This window comes from Colletotrichum graminicola (genome assembly GCF_000149035.1).
Source record: "Colletotrichum graminicola M1.001 genomic scaffold supercont1.115, whole genome shotgun sequence".
NCBI lineage: Eukaryota > Fungi > Ascomycota > Sordariomycetes > Glomerellales > Glomerellaceae > Colletotrichum > Colletotrichum graminicola.
This window is the reverse complement of record NW_007361119.1, coordinates 7,244-27,256: the sequence shown is the minus strand read 5'-3', so window position 1 is coordinate 27,256 and position 20,013 is coordinate 7,244. Positions and strand designations below refer to the sequence as shown.

Sequence of the window (20,013 nt, the reverse complement as noted above, 5' to 3'; positions counted from 1 at the left end):
ACACTTTTGGGTCTCTGTTCTTCTATGCTATCGAGACTGATGAGTTGTTCAAGAACCATAAGCCATAGGAAACATATGCCAGAAATTCGTAATGACATGGAAGACTTGATGAAAGATAGCTCGGGAAATATGATGAAAGAATACAGCGAGAGTTGGCTTGAGAAGAACATGTTTGGAACGGTGAAACAATCTATCAACAGTCAAGTTGCTGCGTAAAGTGAAGATATAGATGAGCAAAGCTCTTTAAAATCTATGTACTACTTCAACTATATACCTATATAAGTCTTACAAATTGATACAGATTCCATACAACGGTATGGACCCTACAGTAGAAGGCGCTCATTTTATCCATTAGCCTTAGGAAACTGTAATAACCACTCAGAATGTTTCTGATGGAGGCAGAAATCTGTAATATATTCCCGTCCTCGTCCGTAGCCCTATAGGTAGAACAAGACGACTTCAAACTTCAAGTATAAGCATTTGTTTAACCCAAGCAGCTCCATCATATGCTTCTGATACGCATAAAGCTTAACAGGAACAGTCTCCATGTTATTTCCTCTGACCGGCATCCCGTCCTGTCTTCCCTGTTGCCATCTCTCATGACTACCAGTGTTTACCTCTATTTCAGAAACCCAAACACAGAACGCCATAACGCTTCATCGGCGACGACCCGAAAGGCATGACTCGACAGGGTGAACCTAAGGCCGGCGTGACCCACATAGAGGGTATTGGGTAATCTGTGCCAGGGAGCGAGGGTAACCACGGTCCGCCGATAGAATAGGAGGCTGAAATCCCGACCGCTTCTCTGAGCGCTGATGCGGTTGCGCTTCGAATACTGGCGGAGATTCCTGGCTGGGGTGGGCGTATGCGTAAGGCTAAAGAGCGGTCGATGAGTCGACGGTGTTAATACGTAGTGAGAGGCTGGATGATTGAACGGCAGGGCCGAAGGTGTTCTCTATTCGATTTCGTACTCGTTACGTTTCTGACTTATCTTCTGGGGCAATATTATGCGTACCAGGGGTGGATCCGTCGCTTTGAACGTGACTACCGTAATGCTGTCTGGTCTTGGAGTCGTATTGCTTAGCTCCCAACAGACTAGCTTTTCCTTCTGCCCGGGAGACGATGTGGCTCCAGGATATAGTGTTCTTAGACACTGTTGCGTGAAAGATTTAATGTAGGTTTCAGTATTAAACCTCTTCAAATAGTCCTTTGCAGAGGAAGCCTACTTTCTCAGTAAGTTCAGTGGCTTGTTGCTACGAGCAGATCAGGGCAACCAACAGCACCAGCAAGCAAAACCGTTAGTAATGATGCGCCATCATTATCCCCTGTTCTGCACTATATCGTCACGCCGACCAGGAGCCCAACGAGTTGGGTCTTAACAATTTCAACATGTCGGTATAATGGATTATTCACACGAAGCCACACAACACCACGCTTGAGCTTCTGCGGGTTTACCTATAACATAAAGCTAAGATCAGAGGGCGCCGGTATCTGGGGACCTACAAACAGAGATGAAGCCGCTCCGGCTCCTCGATAAGTGGGTGAGGTAATACATCCGCTGCAACGCCTTTGACATCGTTTGGGAAAACGGTGATATGGCTCCTCTTGTATTTGCGATATCGGCCACTCGTTGACTTCTCCACGTCAGCAGTAAGCTTTGCCATCCAGCCAAATAGTGTATAAACTCCAATAAGACGCTATTCTAGTGGCGACAGGCTTTAGGGTATCAGGAAAACGATGGACGTAGCCTAACGACATGTTGTTCACATGGCAGGCGTATGAAAATTTGGCTTGCCGTAAGGAGTTCTTGTATTAATTGCGTCTGGTACAGGTCGCTGCAGGCTCTCTAGGGAAACATTGAACACATAAGAAGTGCTCTCTGTCTAACTCAGGGATTTGGTCCGTCACCCTCAAGTATAATAGCTCAAACTCAGCCCATGAGAACTGGCCTACCTGGTTAGGCGCCTATTGTTGGCAACATGCTCTACGGAAATTGATCTCGAGTGTAGAATCATCATGCATGCTTTCGTGAAACGCTTTCGTTTTCTTTAGTATTATCAATCGCAAAACTAGTAAATATCAGGTAGGGTTTATTAAGTCCAAACTCTTCTGAATATAGCCTCCATCTGCATCTTATATTATCTTCTCTATCTCCTTTTGCCTTAGTAGGTATCAACTGTATTATGCAACTCTCTGCTGCGGTGATGTTGAGATAGTTTCGGTATAGAGACACGAACCGGTAAGCGTTCTGTATGGATTGTGGTAGGCTGGTTGTTCTCAGACAAGAATTTAAAGTTTGTATTGATTAGGAATCCTTGGCCAACATCTATATCTGTGGTCTATGCGGTGTAGCACCCGGGGTTGCATTCGAAGTTGGTTGGGGATCCACGGAGGTATGCTTGAGCGTTTAGTCTTCTTCCAAAGGCTGCCTCTATCACATGCCCCCGTGTCTCCTCGGCCTCTCCTTGGCGTAAGGGAAATATGGTTGAGTGTATGATAGAGTCCTGCTCTGGAGAGCCCCTTTTTCGAAGACGGCGATGACGCTGATGGTGACTGAGATCCGATCGGGCGTATTGAACTGTTGCCTGAGGATGACGGTTCTGGAAGTAGCATGCGAATCTGGCTGGGAAGAGGGTTCTGTCTTGCCGGCGGTTTTCGTGTCAATGGCAATTGGGTTGGAATCGGACGTAAAGCAGCGTACGACATCAGTTACGACGCATGGAATTGTCTAGTCACGGGGATGTCAGCTGGCGAAGTTCCGACGACTGGCGGTGGCGTCTAGATAGATCACGAGTTTGTTTGTTTGTCTGTTTGTTTGTTGTGTATTTAACGCCAAGGCAGCAAGGGCGTAGTAGTCCTTGCAGCAGACCTCCTGAGTGGTATGCGGCGTGGAGCGCCGTAGGCCTAGCCTGTATACTCTAAGTCCACATCTCTCCTAACGCCCTCCAAGTCTTGCTCGTAAGCTGCTTTCTGTGTCGTCCGTCCCTAGTTCCTACTGGTTCTCTTGTACCGCACGCAGATCATCTGGAAGAAGTCTGTCACACCGGGGAAGACCTGGAAGCCTTGATGATAGGTAATCAGCCCCTTGAAGTACCGCTTAAGGAGTCCCATAGGTCCTATGGGCTCTTGCAGAACGGGAGGGTAAAGGTCAGGCCACCGTTGCCTCATGGTCAAGGTCTTTGGGTAGAAAACCAGATGATCTACATCTTTTGCTTCCCCACAGAAGCAAGTGAGCAGGGCTCCATAATAGATAAAGCGTTGGTGATAGATAGTGTTCGAAGTCGCCATGGCTGTCCGGGCTGCTTGGAGGGGATGAAGTATCAGTCGTGGCAAGGTGAGTTCAGGGGGGCAGGGAATAGTAAGTCGGCACTACACCCTAGGTCCTTACTATTGACTCCTTTACTTAGTACAACCCAGTGCTCTGATACCAAGCACATAGTATCCCTACGTAGGATGGCAAGGTATCTAGTTGCTATCTTTTTTTGGTACCTCTTCAATAATACCTTTGCCTAGGTCAACCATTTCACATGGAAACACAATGCTGTTGTTCTCTTTCTCCCAACTGTCTTTCGTAATAGCGAAGACGTTATGCGAAGCCATCGTGGCCTGTTATTTGCCGAGAGGGCTGACAGGCAATTGCCAGGGATTTCTTGCTTAAAGTAGTTATTATAAATAGTTCAAATTGTTAAGAATCAATATATTAATGACGCCGGTTGCTTGCAGCTCAGCTAATTGAGCGTTTCGGGCCATTGGCAAAAGCTCACCAGAGATCCTGTCCCGGGCGGGCTACAAAGAAGAGAAATACCTCAATTCCATAGCAACAGCATTGAAAGGGATCAAGAAGGGTAAATTCGCATTGCTGCTATTTTAGTAGTCTAAGTGTGTTAACAAGGCGGGATGCTCTGGCTAAGTATCTGGCGATAGTCGCACCCAGAGACAGAAGGCAAAATACACACGGAAGAGCTGCTTAGATTGTGATGCAACGTTATGTATCGATAACGATTGTTAGTACCTCTGGCATACCCAGTCTCTAACAAATAGATGTATTGTTAATCTTACTATATGATTAGTTGGAAGTTGTAGGCATTAAATTCCTAATTAGCGGTACTCCTCCCTTGGCGAATATAGCGTCTTGTGACAGTTAATAGGATGCCTCGCCTTCGTCCTAACTACTACGTCGTTATCCCAAACAGGCTAATACGCGTGCCTCTGCTTGTTTACTGGGTGACAAGGTGAGAATAGCACCTTCGGATTTTGTCAAGGGTACAGCTATGTCTAAGTTAATTATCGCAGCAAGACCGACGTACTCGAAAACACCGTCACGATCCGCAGAATCTACAAGCATTGAGCCGAATGCCAACGTCGAGACCAAGTGAGCTTGGCGCGCCCCAACGATCGTCTAGCCTCTTTGCCAGGCATGTCGGGTCGCCAGTGGCGACGAGCAGCCTTGCGGCATCGCGCGATGGTTTACTAATACTACTCCAAGGACTGCGACACTCTCGAATTCTTCATTGAGTTGCCAGTGGAGCAGATGGCAGAAAGTAATAGAATAGATGTCATCAAGTCATTTCATTTCTTAAGCTCGTATACTCTTCTATGTATATGCACCTAGTACGCCGGTCTCCTACCGACGTAATTACCGTCCGTCCCCTTGGATAGGGATGGTCTCCATGCTCGGCATCCATTTGTATCTTTAATTGCCATTTGCGTGGTAGAGCCTGACCCAAGTTTCAGGTGGAACCTATAGGGAAGACTTCCTTTAGGCCCACCCACACAGAGACAAGTCCTGTCACCATGTTACAACAAACAATGCCTCGTCCACAGGCCCGTCTCGATTCAGGACACTCGGGGCAGGTCAACAACAACCAGGCCGTCATCACCATGGCCTGTTTAGCGGAGAACGGCACGTTGGAACCAGGGCCAGTACTCGTTTTGAGCCCAGCATCCGAGAAGCTGCAAGACGGCCGTGATTTTGTAGACCCCGTCAATCCTCTCCGTAGTGCCGATCAATGTCTTTTCCCAACGCTGCGTCCGCCCGTCCGCCGCTCTTGTGACCGCAACAAAATACCATTCGTGGCCTTGAACGATGATGCCGGGAAGGAAGACGAGCCCGGAGGCAGCTGCGGCCGAGGGCTTGCGACCGGCCGCGCCGGAAGTATCGGCGGCCACAACGTCAGCGCCTTGTGCCCGGAAGACCTGGTCATCAAGGACGTCCCATTGCGCAACCAGCCAAGCCGTGATCTGGTTCACTGCCTCGGCCCACTTATCTCCCGGAGTCTTAGTCTCAATAGAGAAGAAGATGGGTCGAGTAAGGAGCGCAGGGTAGTCAGTTTGGTTGAGAGACTTGATAGACGATTGCAGCGCGGCGGCTTTGAGCTCTGGGGAATCCTGTTTGAGGAAGATGCAGAAGTCGACCTTCTTGTTGTGGTGTGACACCCTGCCGCTTCGAGTGTAATCGGGGTGAATTTGTACTCCCGTGCTGTGGACTGTCAGAAGGTTGGAGGCTCGTGTGGGAATTGGCAAAACTCACACGCCGCAAAATCCTAGTTGTGGAGAAGCCTGGAAAGCCGCTTCGAGGATCTGATAATGGACGGCACAGTTCCATTGGCTTTCAAAGTGCTGGAACCGATAACAGTCCTCCGCGTTGGACCATATCAATCTGGCATCGTGTAGAGATGGCGTTGGACCCAGCTCGTCTCGTGTGCGTTTAATGAATGATACCATGCTGAGTGTAGACGCGCCGGTGATTGTCGCACTGGCCTCGGCAAAGGACACGTCCTCAACCCATCTGAACCAACGACGGTTCTGTTCTTGTGCTTCTCGAATTGATCCCTGAGAGCGGGTAATGTCTTAGTTGAGGACATGAGATGGTGGCGCACGGTGAAACCGAGATGGACTTACCTGCACTGATTTGGACAGAATGCCTTTGCCCTTGGCCAGCTCATCGATGCGAGTGGCCAGGTCGTCGAGCTTCTCTGGAGGATCGGCAAGACCTCCAAAACTCATGATCTCAACAGCATCTTCCATCACCATCAGCATCGTCTGCTTCCGCGGGCTCGATTGCCGTGGTCTCTTCTTGCTGCTGCTGCCCTTGGCTGAAGATGATCGGTACAATAAAGCGGTGTCGCTGTTGGCGGAGGGAGAGGAGGCTGAGATACTGCCTGCGTCTGAATTCAATGCCCCTGTGGCGTATTGTGTGATTCTTGTCCTTCCGGGCAGTGTGCGAGGTCCCCTTGGTGTTGTGTCGGCATCGACTTCGGCATCATTGACGCGGGGTCGCTTCGGGTTCGGGCTTGGGGGTGTTCCATCGCGATGGGCGCGCGCATCCTCCTGGCCGGAGTAATTGACATCATCCATGAGACTGTGCCGTTCCTTCGATGGTGATTTCGTGCTCGTTGGGGGCGAGTGGAGGCGGTGATGTGGGACTTGTCCGTCCCGAGAGAATTTACGTTTTCGCGGGTTGGCGAGGTTGCGATCGGGGTACGGCGGGGCAGTAGGAGTTTTCGGAAGTTGCGAGATCCAGGAGAGGATACGCTCGTGCGATGCCATTCGAGACACACCAGAGGCTGACGTTTTGATATGACTCGATGGTTTGGGAAGGTGAAGTCGATATTGGTTACGGAGGATATCGCGCTCGAAATCGCATTGGGAGCAAATCAACAAAGCGATGACAGGCGGGCACAGGGTAGCGTTGCTGTGGAAAAGCGCACAGGCCATTCTGAATCGGTCGCTAGGGGGGGGTCGGTGCCTGTATGATGACTCAGCAATAGACCTCACGTGCCAGTGCACAAGCGCGTCGCGAACACCCCTGGCGACAATCGCGAAGTCACATGTCCCGGACTGCTGTTCCGCTCTCCGAGATTCCGAGTCTCTAGCTTTTTCGGTAGTACACACACGCAATTTTTACGCCCGGCGCCGGAGCCGAATTTCCAAGGCTTTCAAAGAATCCATCGAAATGATGTACCCATGCGTATCCCATCAGGTGCTGTACCATCAAAGCCCCACCTTCGCTAAGGGTGCGGTAGAGCCAATTACATGTATTGCTTGGGAATACGGATACAGTAACACGTAATAAGTCCGGGCTCATACGCACCCAGGTCTTTATTAGGGAACTGCATTTTGTAATGTGCCGCCCCTTCATTCCCCTTTTCTACAAGGCTCTTTCACCATCCAACTCTTCTATTCGCCATGTACATGTGCTCTTTGGTGACGGGATCAATGCGGGGGTCAACAATCTTCTCGCTGATCAACCTTGGCAGCAGGTTCAACAGAGCCATTATAGCTAGTTCGTCGCCAACGCTCCGGCGCTCCGCCTCACCACACTACAGGTCGTTTGCGCCATGGGTGGGGTGAAATGGTCTTGTCGGAGTCAGGGTCTTGTGCGCTACTGCCAGGATAGAATTGTCAGCTGTTGAATGCAGGATGGAAATGTGTAGTGTGCGAATTGCATCCATCACCTTATGACATGGCCTGGTCCAGGTCATCAGCGGCGTCGACAAGTAAGTGCGCGGATGCATGCCTGTTCAACTGCTTCTCCATAGCCTTGAGTCACTCGGCCAACATTTCGTCAGCTGCCAGTCCAAGGATCCCCTGACCAAGTTCCGTGTCTCTTTGATACTGTCAATGACTGAACGCATGCTTTCCTCATTGAGGGCCTCGCATCAATTGCTTTGTTGACAGAAGCCAGGTCTGTCTAGCCTTGTGCCAGCCTGGCTGGATTCATTGCGATGGGCAAGTTGACGACGCAGTTTGTTGTCTTTTGATTCAAGGACAATGGACAGACAGAATATGGGACGACAGCCAGAGGAAGGAAGAACAGGTGGGCTGCTGTGGGTTGCTGGCCCCCCTTTTGTTTCTTTCTTTCTTTCTTTCCTTTTTTTGCCGAGTTGATAACTTGAGGCAAGAGGGAAGGCTGCCAAGGGTGTAAGACACGTACCTGCCCTGCCCGGTTATGTACCTAACTTCCTAGATTTGACGGCAGCTATTGGTGTAAATCGATAAGTACCTTAGTACCGAAGTCCTAGGCCGCAAAAACACGCCACAGCACCTGTTCACCGACTACATCTATCGTCTTGGTGATGTATTCGCCACAGATAGCCAAGGTGTTGTCCACCAGTCGCATCCAAATCCACCAAAACAACCGAATCCACCATCACGAACTCAACAAACCACTCGGCTCTCATGGACAAGGTCGACAACGCGATCGCCACCTTCATCGACCCCTACTACGGCCATCTGACTCCTGCCAAAAAGACCTTGCGAACCGCTTCTTTCAACTCAAACAAGATCTCAGCAGTCTCGGTGATCTCCTTGACCTTCAAGCACACCCTCCAGCTGCCGTCATCAGTTCCATCGTCCTTGGCTGCAACCCTCAACGTGTCACCCCCGCTTGTCGAGCTTCGGCCGTCTGCAACGCCCAGCTGAAGGCCATGTGTAGCATTTGGGGTATCTCAGCTTCCGTCTGCGTCTTTTCCCTCTGCGCCGCACGTCACAGTCAGCCCTTTTTTGAAGCCCTGCCCAAGCTTGCCCACGCTTATCCATGCTAGAAGGTAACGTGGAATGCAGTTCGCCAAGCAGTCAGTCGCCGCCGCTCTTCCAAAAAGCGTAGACCAGGCGTCAGCCAATGTACTGGCATTATCACCGGTCATGTCACAATTGTCTCCCGTTACAAGCCACCCTTGATCAACTCACGACAAAATTCGATGGGGCCTCATACAAGCCAGCCCCTCTCCAAGTCTTCGATGCCTCATACAGCAACGCCAGAGATAGAACCCGTCAATCCCGACGCACCTACCAAGGAGGGTCATCTCGTCCAACACAAGTACAGGCCAACCCAACCCCTCCTGGCAGCTTCCAAATATTCAATACCTCTTCGTCTAGCTACAATAAAGACAGAATCCGTCAGGCCCGTTTTTCCGTGGTATCCGTGAAGCCCAACGCACCTGTCAAGCAGAGCTACCTACCCAACCAGGGTATCACCAACGTGAGTCTCTAGCTCTGCCTAGGCAGCAGGATTGTTCTATTGTCCGATTGTTTTGTGACAGGTATGGACTACATGCCGAGATAGATGGCAGTATCGACGACTCTAGCTACCTTGGCGCCACTGTTGACGACACCGAAGTTCTTGGCTGATGGCTAGAAGCCGTCTAGAGCTAAGTAACATTCCCTAGCTCAAATTAGCCAGCAGAAACCTGTTACTGAGCCACGAAAGAGAGGTAATTCCCTCTAGGCCTAGACCTAACTGGAAAAGCGCCCTGTCAAAAAGCCTTGCCTATACATGTCTCTGGAGGAGCCCGTCGTCAACCCCCCTACATAATGCGTAGAGAGTCTCCTGCCGCAGGTCTGGGTTTGAGGTAACGTTGTTCCTGCGACCCTATCTTCTTTGCGTGACTTACGCTACGATTCTGTCCTCATCCTTGAGGATGATCCGACGGGAAAAGTAAATAATACTTCTGTTAGAAGACTTGATACCCTCCTGGACTTGAACCCGGAAGGTGGCGTGTTTATCATTATGCCTAAGCGCACTATACCTTATTAGACCATAGCTGTAGCGCATACTAAGGGCTCCTGACGCTTCCTACTAACCCTCAACCTGTTGATTCCTTCTATCTCCGATGACAATCGCGCAAAGGTGGTCCCTCGGATGGATTCGCCAACCAGGCGACAGACGACAACAATCCTACCAAACGGGGCCGCGTCGCCCACGGCCCCAGCCTGACGCCCCTACCGTCTTCTGCAGGTCTTGATACACGTCCAGATCCCAACATAAATAATGATATCAGTACACCACGCAAGCGGCCTCGCAGGGTTGACGAGGATGCAACCCCTTGGCAGCCCCCCTTCGCGCCCGGCGACTCGATATCTAATGGAAGCAGCGTGAGCAGCAGTTCCGCCTCTCAGCGGTCTGCCCGACCGGCGACAAAACAGTTTGGCGCCCTCAAGCTCTCGCAAGCCCCCAACCTCGAGTTTGCCCTCTTCAACGACCAAGACCCCGCCGTCGAGCTTGCCCTACCCGGTTCCCTTCAGGCGACGCGGAACCAGCTCTTCCGTTTCTCCATCTCCCAGAGCGTTGTCCCTGAATCCCACAAGGTACGGATACCGCATCGAGTCCCTTGCTTTTTGTTCCAGCACCGTTGACGTCTCGAGGGATGACCCAACAGGAAGAGATCAAGGCAATCATACGCGGCCCCGAGACCTACACAATAACCGACGCCATATTCTACGCCGAAGCGACCGAGGCACAGCGTGTCGGCCCGGTGCACCATGTCAACGACTTCCGCCAAGTCGTACACGCCACCCACAAATGCATACGTAAACGCGCCTCTAAGGCCATATGGAATGCCGAGGTCCACGGCGAGGTGCTTCGCCTTGCCCTCCGTCACAAGCGCAATTCAATGCAAGGTGGATTGGTCAATTTTGCTGTGGCGTACGTATCCCCTTACTTGCTCTCGTCCTTTCTGCTGTGACCGTACCGGACATGACAATCAGTTCTGCGAGGCTAACCGCTGTCATTGCCGCAGGACATCAGCCACCGTGCACCGTAGCCTTCTCAAGGGAGGCGGGGCCAAGATGATCGACTACGCCATCTTCATCGACACGGAAAACGACGCCCCGCCGGGATCTCCGCTGAAGCAGCACATCCAAGACCTTCGAAAAAGGTCCCGCACAGGAGCTGTTAACGCAACTGACTACGACTTTCTGTTGGACAACCCGATTGCCTTGAGCATCGAGTCTAAGAGAAGCGAAGGCTTTGAGGCGGCGACGTTGCAGATTGGGACCTGGCACACAGCGCACTGGACGTTCCTTGACCGCGTCGTGCATGGCCCGGCGGACCTTGACGCCCTCGGCTTTCTGCCGGGATTGAATGTCCAGGGAGCGGAATGGTACTTTGTGGCATCCACGCGGCAAGACGATAAGACGGTAAGTGCAATGCTCTCCTTGGTCGGCTGCTGGGATGCTAATGCAAAATAATGTTGATAGATCTTGTGGACGAGGCTGTCAATTGGATCCACGCAGTATCTTCTTAGAACTTATTGCGTCGTTCGCGCCCTGCAGTACCTCGCTTGGTGGTCTGCCGAAGTTTATTGGCCGTGGTTTTGCGACCACGTGCTCGTGATGCCTTCGGTTGATGACGGTTGAAGAATGGGCATCAGCGCGAGTCGGAGTGCTTGCTTGTGCATCCCGGCAGCGCCTTCAAAATCTACATCTCTTGGGCCGAAACCACACCCATCACCCAATGTAACGCCTGTTGTGTTGGTCAGCCTTTGCAGGCCAAGTCATGCTTCCTCGTGGCGTTGTCTGGGTCCCTTTTTTGCAACACCCTAGCATGGCTTATTCGGCGGCATAGGATTCCGACTTGCCCGCCTGGTTCACAAACAACACCCTGTATGATTTGATGACCTATTCTGTCGGTTCGGCCATGAAAATATAACGGGTTGGTGGTAGGTTTCAGGCGGGCCCTCGAAATAATGACCAGCTGCAGAGAGAAAGGGTCGTGTCATTAGTTCAGCGTGGAGCTTTTGAGACAGTTGATCCTGAAAGCGGCCCATTGACACAAATGCATGTGTGACTAACTCCTCCCTGCTTGCTTGCCGGGGTGGGAACCGGGCCAGCAAGACGGTATCTACATTTTGGCAGTCATCACAGCCAAATCAACGTCAAAAAGTAGATGCTGCCTCAACCACACGCAAACTCCACGCCACGCCCAGGTCGGCAATTCACCCGTCCATTTAGTGTTTACAATCTGTACATGGCAACCAGGACGGAAAGTAAAGAAGAACACGCTTCCTGGGAAGAGCATTATAATTAAGAATCTAATCACAAGTGTTAGTTAAATCACATAAGAGGGATATCCTATAGATTATATAACAAATTATAATATAGAATATAGTAGTTACTTATTATATTAGTTAGTTATAAAGTAAATCTAGACTTTTAGGTAGTATACTAGTAGTAAGGTAGATACTACTAAGGGAGGTAGTATATTATATAAATATTATATAACTACCTCCCCTAAAGTATACTTACTATATACTAACACTAGTAACTTTTCTTTTATAGTAAAAGTTACTAGTGCCCTAGCTATCTAGATTACCCTTAAAAGCCTTAAAAATATAATAAAAATTAAAACTCTAAAAGTATTATACTTCTTATAGTTATATACTATATATTCTTATATTTTTTATTTTTTCTTATAAATAGTATAGGCTTATACTAACTTATTTAAGGGTGTTTCTTTTTAGCTATAGCTATTAAAAGTATATTCTTATATTAGTTAGATTTAACTACTATTATTATAGTCTAGTTAGTTATATAACTTATAATTTATTTTTTACTATATACTTATTATAATTTATTATACTTATATAACCTAACCCTTTATATATATCTTAGCTTTATTATTTATAACTAGGCCCTTAAGTGCTTAATTTAAGGATACTTTTATAAATCTATTAGCTAGATTATTAGATTTAGTAATTTATTAGACTTTATAAAGCTTATATTACTTATAAGACTATCTTAGTAATATAATATTAATTATAAAACACTTCTTTTTTATAGTTTCTAGCTTAACTAGGTATTTATAAAGTAAATATAAGTCTATATATATAATAGTTAAGATTAATAAAATATTAAGCTTTTTTATAATTATTATAATAGTTATAGATAAGGTATAAGCTATATTAATACTTATAACTATCTTATACACTTTAGATATAAGGACGCTTTAGGTAACTTATTTAGACTTTATAAATAAGAAATAAAAAATATTACTATAAAAAAGAAATTTAGCTTAGTTATTATTAACTTCCTTATTTATAAAGAGGATAATAAATCCTAACTATAAAGTTATATTATAATTATTAGTAAATAATCTATTTATAAATATAAATAGCTTAGCTAATATAAGATTTAAGAAAATAAATTATAGACTATAGTTAAGTAAGCTTATTTACTATTATAAGTAATAGTTAAGGTCTTTAATTACTTTATTATTTAGTTTTTTATATTAAGCTATAATAAAAAGATTATAGTATGCTTTAGGCTAGTAAATAAAGGTAATATATACTCCTTATGCCTATTACTAAATAAAATCTTAGTAGGCTATAAGTAACTTTATATTAATTAATTATAGTTTTACTTTTTACTTTTTCTAGTAAAGTATAATAAAAGTATCTATAGTAAATATAACTATAATAATCTTACTATTAAAAGTAAGTAGTTAGTTAATAGTAAGAAATAACTTATCTTTTATAGTAAATTTTACTTTAGTTAGTTCTTTATTCTCTTAGTTAGAAAATAGAAGGTCTATTAGGCTAATAGTATTATTTATTTATATACTAATAAGTATAAAGTATAGATTTCTACTAGATAACAGGAGAAAGTAGGGGTTATATATAGTAAAGACTATCTAGAGATTCTCCTTATAGTAATAGTTATAAGTAGCCTACTAGTATATACCTACCTTAGTAATCTTATATAAAGGCTTAATAACCTTTATAATAGTATTATTAAGGTACTTATAATAAATTTAGGCTAGAAGTTTAGTATAAATAGTATAGTTAAGGTAGGAAGTAGATTAAATATAGGCCTATATAATATTATATAGCTATATAACTTTACTATTAATAAGAAAGGAAAAGGCTAGTATAAGGATAAGCTACTAGCTAGCTTACTAAATAGTAAGTAACTAAGTAAGAATAGCCTCCTTACTATTATTAGTATAGCCTTAAATAATAAGGCGTAATTTCTTATAAGGCTTCTTATAAGTGCCCTTTACCTTATTTATAATTTATAATTTAAAAATTTACTTATATAGCTAAAGTTAGTTAATAATAGTAAATTTAAAGACGCCTTATATAATAAGGCTATTAATCTTAGTAGCTACTAATTACTTAAATAGCTTACTAGGTACTATAATAACGCCCTTTTTATATATTTAGATTATAAAGGTTTAATAGGCTTCTTCTTTTACTAAGAAGAAGGTAGTATAAGGTATATTAGTCTCTTATAGTAAAGTGTATTTTATAAGAATTTTCTTAGCTTATTAAGGTTATATAATAGTAAGATTATTAGTATATAGCTACTACCTTAAGTTAGTTATAATAATAATAGTATCTTTAGTAGGTTTATTACTATAACTACTATTATTATCTAGAATAAATTAAGGATATTACTTAGCTAAGCCTTCTTCTTTATTATTTACTACTTAGTATAGCTTAACTAATATAAATTAAAAAACATAAGGACTATTAATATTAATAGTAAAGTCTTTACCTTAAGTAGTAAGTAACTTATATAGGCTAGACTAACCTCTTTTTTTACACTAGATATAGACGTTACTACCTAAGGGTAGATCCTTTATTATAGAGGTATCTAGGCTATTATAAGTAGTAACAGCCTTATTAATTTACTATATTACGTTATATTTATAAAGATTTTTAGTTACCTTATAGATAGCTATTATACGTTAGATTATCTTAAGTAAAGAAGTAAAGTTAGTAGTTATATAGGGGTAGGCGCTAAATACTAGTAGGGTAGGCATAAGGCTATTTAAGCTAGTAGTATTATTAATTACTTTAGCTACGCTCTAAAGTATAGATTTATAGTTAATAAATAAGCACTTTTTATAAATTATTTTATATATTTATTAAAGTATAGTATAGTATCTCTTAACCTTCCTAACGCTATAATAGGCTTTAATAGGTATAATCTTAACCTTAACGCTTATTATATAGGCTTTATATAAAAATTTAGTTAAGATAAAGTTCTATCTTATATTAGTAATAATCTAATCTAGAGGCCCTTAGTAGACGTTAATCTAGTAGTAATAAAGTGCCTTCTATATAGTTTTTACTAAAATATTATAAAAGAAGTAGGCTATATTAAAAGTAGTTATAGTATTAATAATATAAAGTATAAGGTTACTATTAAGGTATATAATATTAATAATAACTTTATAATTAAATAAATAGTTATTATATAAGGTAAATTAGAATTAAGAAGAAGCCTTCCTATAGATCTAGTAATAATAATAGTACTTTATTAAGTGTTTAATTACCCTTATTTTAACTTTATAGCTACCTTTATAAAGTATCTTATATAGCTAGTAAATTAATAGGTGCCTAAATTATTAATAGAGGTAGTATAGCTTAACGTTAGTTAGGTAGTAACTTATAAGGCTCTATTTAAGTAGGCTAAGTAGTATCTATAAGTAGCCTTATTTTTATATAACTAGCACTATAACTTTACCTTAGTAAAGAGTATTTATAAGGTTATTAAAATAAATTAAGAGCTAATTTATATTACCTAAGTAAAGTAGAAAAGGCGTATTAGTAGGCATTATATAGAAGGTAATATACCTAAAGGAAGTCTTTACTATAATAGTGCCTTATAAAGTAATAGTATTACTACTACTAAATCTAATCTTTACCTTACTTACTACTATAGTGTTAATAGTTATAGATAGCTAGATCTACTATAGTGTAATAGCTTATAAATAGCCTATAGTTAAATAACTTACTATACTTATATCTAGTAAAATACCTTAAAAGGTACCTAATAAGTAATAATCTAATATAAAGGTGCTAGGTAACTTAGTAAAGGCACTATTAAGGTTAATTCTTATTAATTAGTAATAAATAGCCTAGTTAGTAAGGCTAGTAGTAAGTACCTTACTATCTACTTTAGTGCTTCTAAAGAATATAGTTAAGGTGTAAAATATACTATTACCTTATTCTTTATTATTACTAATAATAAAGTAGGCCCCTTAAAAATACTACTAAAGATCTTTATTATTATTACTATTTTTATCTTCTTCTTCTTATAGATAAGTGCCTTTATAGCTAGTAAGAAAGGTGTTATATATAGTTAGTAAGGTATTTTTAATATAATAGTTACTTTTAAATTACTAGTACGCTTTATGTCTTTTATTAGTAGTATACTTTATTAACTAGTAGCTAGGCTTATAGTAAATATAGCACTTTTTAGTATTATAGCTACTATTATTATTATTACTATTATAAAAATTATTACTACTATAGCTATTACTAAACTATTAATAACAGCCTTAGCCTTAGTAGGTATAGTCTACCTAATATTAATTATTAGGTAATAAGGGTAAGGATTTAGTAAGGTATTAGCTATAGTAAAGGCGCCTTATAGTAGTACTAATAAATAACTATAATTAGCTATATACTCCTTCTAATATTATAGCTAAAGCGTATAAGTAAAGGTTACACTTAGGAACCCTAGAGTAGGTATTTAGTAACTAACTTCTTAACACCTTATTATTTTAGTATAATAAGGGGAAAGCCTATTAGATAAGGGCTAGCTTTAAGATAAGCTCCTTAAAGGCTTAGATCTTAGTTATTATAAGATTATTATATATAACTTAAGGAAGTGTTATTTCTTACTATTTAGATAAGTAAGTCTATATTTATTCTTATATCTTAAAGTAGTTATAAATTTAGTTAACTATCTTATTAAGATTATAGATACTATTACTATAGATATAATTAATATAGAACTAAGATACCTTACCTTTTAGTATAATTAAGAAGGTAGGGCTAAGCTAGTGTTACTTAATCCTAACCTTACTATAATTATCCTAAAAGATACTTAACTTTAGATTAAGAACGTTATATAGCTTACTACTATACTTTATTTTATTAGTTAGTAGCTTTATAAGGTTAGTTAGCTAACGTAAGTAAGGTTATAAGGAAAAAATAAAAATAAAGTTAGGCTTATATAGTAGCTAACGTTATTATAATTTATTATAGCCCTATAACTAAAATCTTTATATAGTGCTTTAAGGTAGTAGGTTAGTAGTAGGCTTATAGTTACTTAATAAGTTAAATAGTATATCTTAGTAAGGATTTATTCTATTTATTATAATAGGCTAACTACCTAATTACTTACTATACTAGCTATAATAAGATTAATAAGTAAGGTAATAAGCAGGGTAAGAAGTAAGGTAATAAGTAAGGTAAGAGGTTCTTAGATTATATAACAGGGTGTTAATAAATAAAGTGCTTATATTACCTCTAAGTACTAAGTTTAAGTTAGTAAGTGCCTAGTAGATTTTATTTTATTATAAGAGTAAAGTTAGGCCTTCTTACTCTTACTTTAGCTAGTAATAATCTACTACTAATAAATAAGTTAAGGTAAATAAGGTTAGTTATCTCTATAAAGTAATATTAGCTACTATTTATAATAATATTAAAAAAGTAGTAAATAAGGCCTATTTAATTATTAACTTTTCTTTAGGTAAGATATACTAACTAGTAATATTATTAATAAATTTAAGGTTCTTTATTTATAAGTTAAAAATAGGCTGTTTATAGTAAGTAAAAGTAATATCTTTTTTAGTCTATATATAGAAATTAGTATTAAGAAGGTCTACTAATTTAGGTGTAATCCTTTTTTTTACTAGATTAATAAAGACTTTATTATTAATAAGGTAATTATAAAATATTAATAGTGCCTTAGTACCTATAGCGTTAAAGGTAGTAGTAGTCTAATTTATAAAATCTAACTAAAAGGCAGTAAGGAGGCAGCAGCTATAGAGGTTAGTATCTAACTATATAGTAATTATATATATTATATATAATCTAACTTTTTAAAGGTCTAACTTATTAAGATTAAAGTTAATATAGTTACCTTATGTTATTAGATTAATATAGTAGATAAAGGCAGGTAGAAGAGGGAGAGGTTACAAGAGGTAGGATAGTAATAGTAGAGGACGTAAAGAGGAATAGATATTTATTATTTATTAACTTAATAGCCCTACTATTACTAGTAGTAGCTTTTTACTTTTTTTTTTTCTACTTATTATTAATATAGATTTAGTTAAGATAAAGTAAGAAAGTAAAAAAAGTTATAATAATAATAATAATAGTTAAGTTAGTAGAGAATTTATACTAATAGGCTGCTAATCCTCTCTACTCTATATAAAAAACCTTACTAATCTATTATAGTAGTAATCTAGTAATTAATTATATACTAATTAGTGTTAGTTAAATCACATAAGAGGGATATCCTATAGATTACGTAACAAATTATAATATAGAATATAGTAGTTACTTGTTATATTAGTTAGTTATAAAGTGAATCTAGACTTTTAGGTAGTATACTAGTAGTAAGGTGGATACTACTAAGGGAGGCAGTGTGTTACGTAAATATCACGTGACTACCTCCCCTAAAGCATACCTACCGTATACTAACAACAAGGTTAGCAGGTATAGACCTGATGCCCTAGATATCTTTAAGAAGATAAAGTCAGGAGAGGAGCTAATCGATAGCACGAGAGTGTCTGTCAGGTTCGGCAAGTCCATGTACGTCAAGCCGCTCATGTACATGTTAGTCAAGAACCTTAACATAGTGAAATACATAATGTCGTTGGCGACAAACGTCATCTTTGAAAGCGGCTTTGTCCATCTAGTTCTCCACTCCATCAAAACCATGAGCGTCATCGGCCTTGACTTGCCTTCATTAAGCATGGCCGTGATGATGGATGACCAAGACCATAATCAACTCTAGCTTTCTCCAGTATTTCAGACCAGACCAGGGTGCAAGCCACTCATCCGCTTCAGGGGATATATTATCGTTAAGCCAAATGCCAAAACCAATTCCAATGCCTAAAGTTATTAGTTAGTGGGCCCTTATGTTGACACACCTTGCTACCTGTCGCCAGGGATCAAGCAGATGTCAAACAGAACTTCCTTCTTCACCCCCTCTCAGCCTCCAAGATCTCGACTTCGGCCCCTGAGTTCGTTTTCCATTGACCCTTTTGCCATCACGTCGACCGGTAGCTTCTTCTTGACTTACCAGCTTAATACGCGGCTGATCTGTATAAGGAATGCTTTCTCCCCATACGGCCGTTCTACCGACACAATAAAGCTCGGCCAACGGCTTCGTGCCGTCTTCATTACCATCACCGTCGCCAACTGAACCCTTTACTCCTGCTTTCTCTTTGCGACAGTCGTTATATTACCCGTGCAATCCCATTCCCCATGTAGTTGCGCTAATTCCATGGAATTGACGGTGTGGTAACCGTCCAATAGCGGGGCTTGACTTGATCTCTTGTGAGGGTAGGTGCCAGCTGTCAACACAGTCATGTTCGAGAATGCATATTGTGAGATTAGCCATGCGGTTAACATCAGAGACATTATGGAAGAACCAGGCCGGCGTCAAGAGCTTAGGAGAAGCTGTCTTACAACAGGGTGACGTTAGCAGCTAGGATACTGGAGGTATCAAGACGAGTTTAGGATTACTTTTTGAGTAGCAAAGGGCGCTTGTTTGCTAAAATACAGTGATGTTTGTTAGCAACAGGCCTATAGAGTGGGAAACCGGGCTGATGTTGGTGAGAGACACAGCCATGCGCTTGCGGTGCAGCTCATCGATACCACAGATGTTTTAGCGCTATGGAGGGCCGTAAGGGATCAATCAGAACAAGGGCTAATGTGGTTTTCTTTACTTTCTTCGCCTTATTTCCAGCTCCATGGCAGTGAGATTTATCAGCATAATCGGCGAAATCCTTTTACTGTTTGAACAATTATTCGTCAGCAAACTTTGCGGCACGGCGAGCTTTTACGGTCAGCTATCAGCAAATGCCTGTGACCAAGTTAGGCGCATCGCACGCTGAGTTTAGGTACCCTTAGGGGCAGGCGGGAAATATCAACCTCCAGTATGCAGAGGCCGACACTGATCAGCGTTATTCCCTCCAGACCAAACCTGACCAATACACTAAGCCCTCTAGACCAAAGGGGCACCTAGCGCGCTTATTGTCTATTAAATCCTTTTGCGAGTGCACCTTGACTCCTTTACCTGCCTTGCGACAGGGCAGTAGGCGCGACTGGTTGTTTGGCTGATAGGCAGTGGTAGCAGGATCACCAGTTCATGTACGGATATTACTGATGTACAAGCAAGTGGTAGATTAGTCGTCAGACAGTAACAGCCCCCAGTCGGAGGGCTTCGCTTTTACTTTGATTTAATCTTATCGTTGGCTCATGT

General features: G+C 41.8%; 4 protein-coding genes across 4 annotated transcripts; 2 read left to right on the top strand and 2 right to left on the bottom strand.

Annotated features, from left to right (window-relative positions):
- Positions 1-2,434: 2,434 nt before the first annotated feature.
- Positions 2,435-3,168, bottom strand: GLRG_11757 (uncharacterized protein; the record flags this gene model as incomplete). The annotated part of the gene is made up of 2 exons (XM_008102441.1): positions 2,435-2,728; positions 3,016-3,168. 2 exons carry the CDS (start codon positions 3,166-3,168, stop codon positions 2,435-2,437), a joined length of 447 nt encoding a protein of 148 aa, XP_008100632.1.
- A 1,722-nt stretch (positions 3,169-4,890) lies between these two features.
- GLRG_11756 (uncharacterized protein) lies at positions 4,891-6,357 on the bottom strand (the record flags this gene model as incomplete). The annotated part of the gene is made up of 3 exons (XM_008102440.1): positions 4,891-5,479; positions 5,531-5,832; positions 5,902-6,357. The coding sequence occupies 3 exons, from the start codon at positions 6,355-6,357 to the stop codon at positions 4,891-4,893; spliced, it is 1,347 nt and encodes a 448-aa protein (XP_008100631.1).
- Positions 6,358-8,181: 1,824 nt separating this feature from the next.
- GLRG_11755 (uncharacterized protein) lies at positions 8,182-8,424 on the top strand (the record flags this gene model as incomplete). Its single annotated transcript, XM_008102439.1, has 1 exon — positions 8,182-8,424. One exon carries the CDS (start codon positions 8,182-8,184, stop codon positions 8,422-8,424), a length of 243 nt encoding a protein of 80 aa, XP_008100630.1.
- Positions 8,425-9,772: 1,348 nt separating this feature from the next.
- Positions 9,773-11,139, top strand: GLRG_11754 (uncharacterized protein; the record flags this gene model as incomplete). Its single annotated transcript, XM_008102438.1, has 5 exons — positions 9,773-9,781; positions 9,835-10,089; positions 10,161-10,426; positions 10,521-10,920; positions 10,981-11,139. The coding sequence occupies 5 exons, from the start codon at positions 9,773-9,775 to the stop codon at positions 11,137-11,139; spliced, it is 1,089 nt and encodes a 362-aa protein (XP_008100629.1).
- Positions 11,140-20,013: the final 8,874 nt, after the last annotated feature.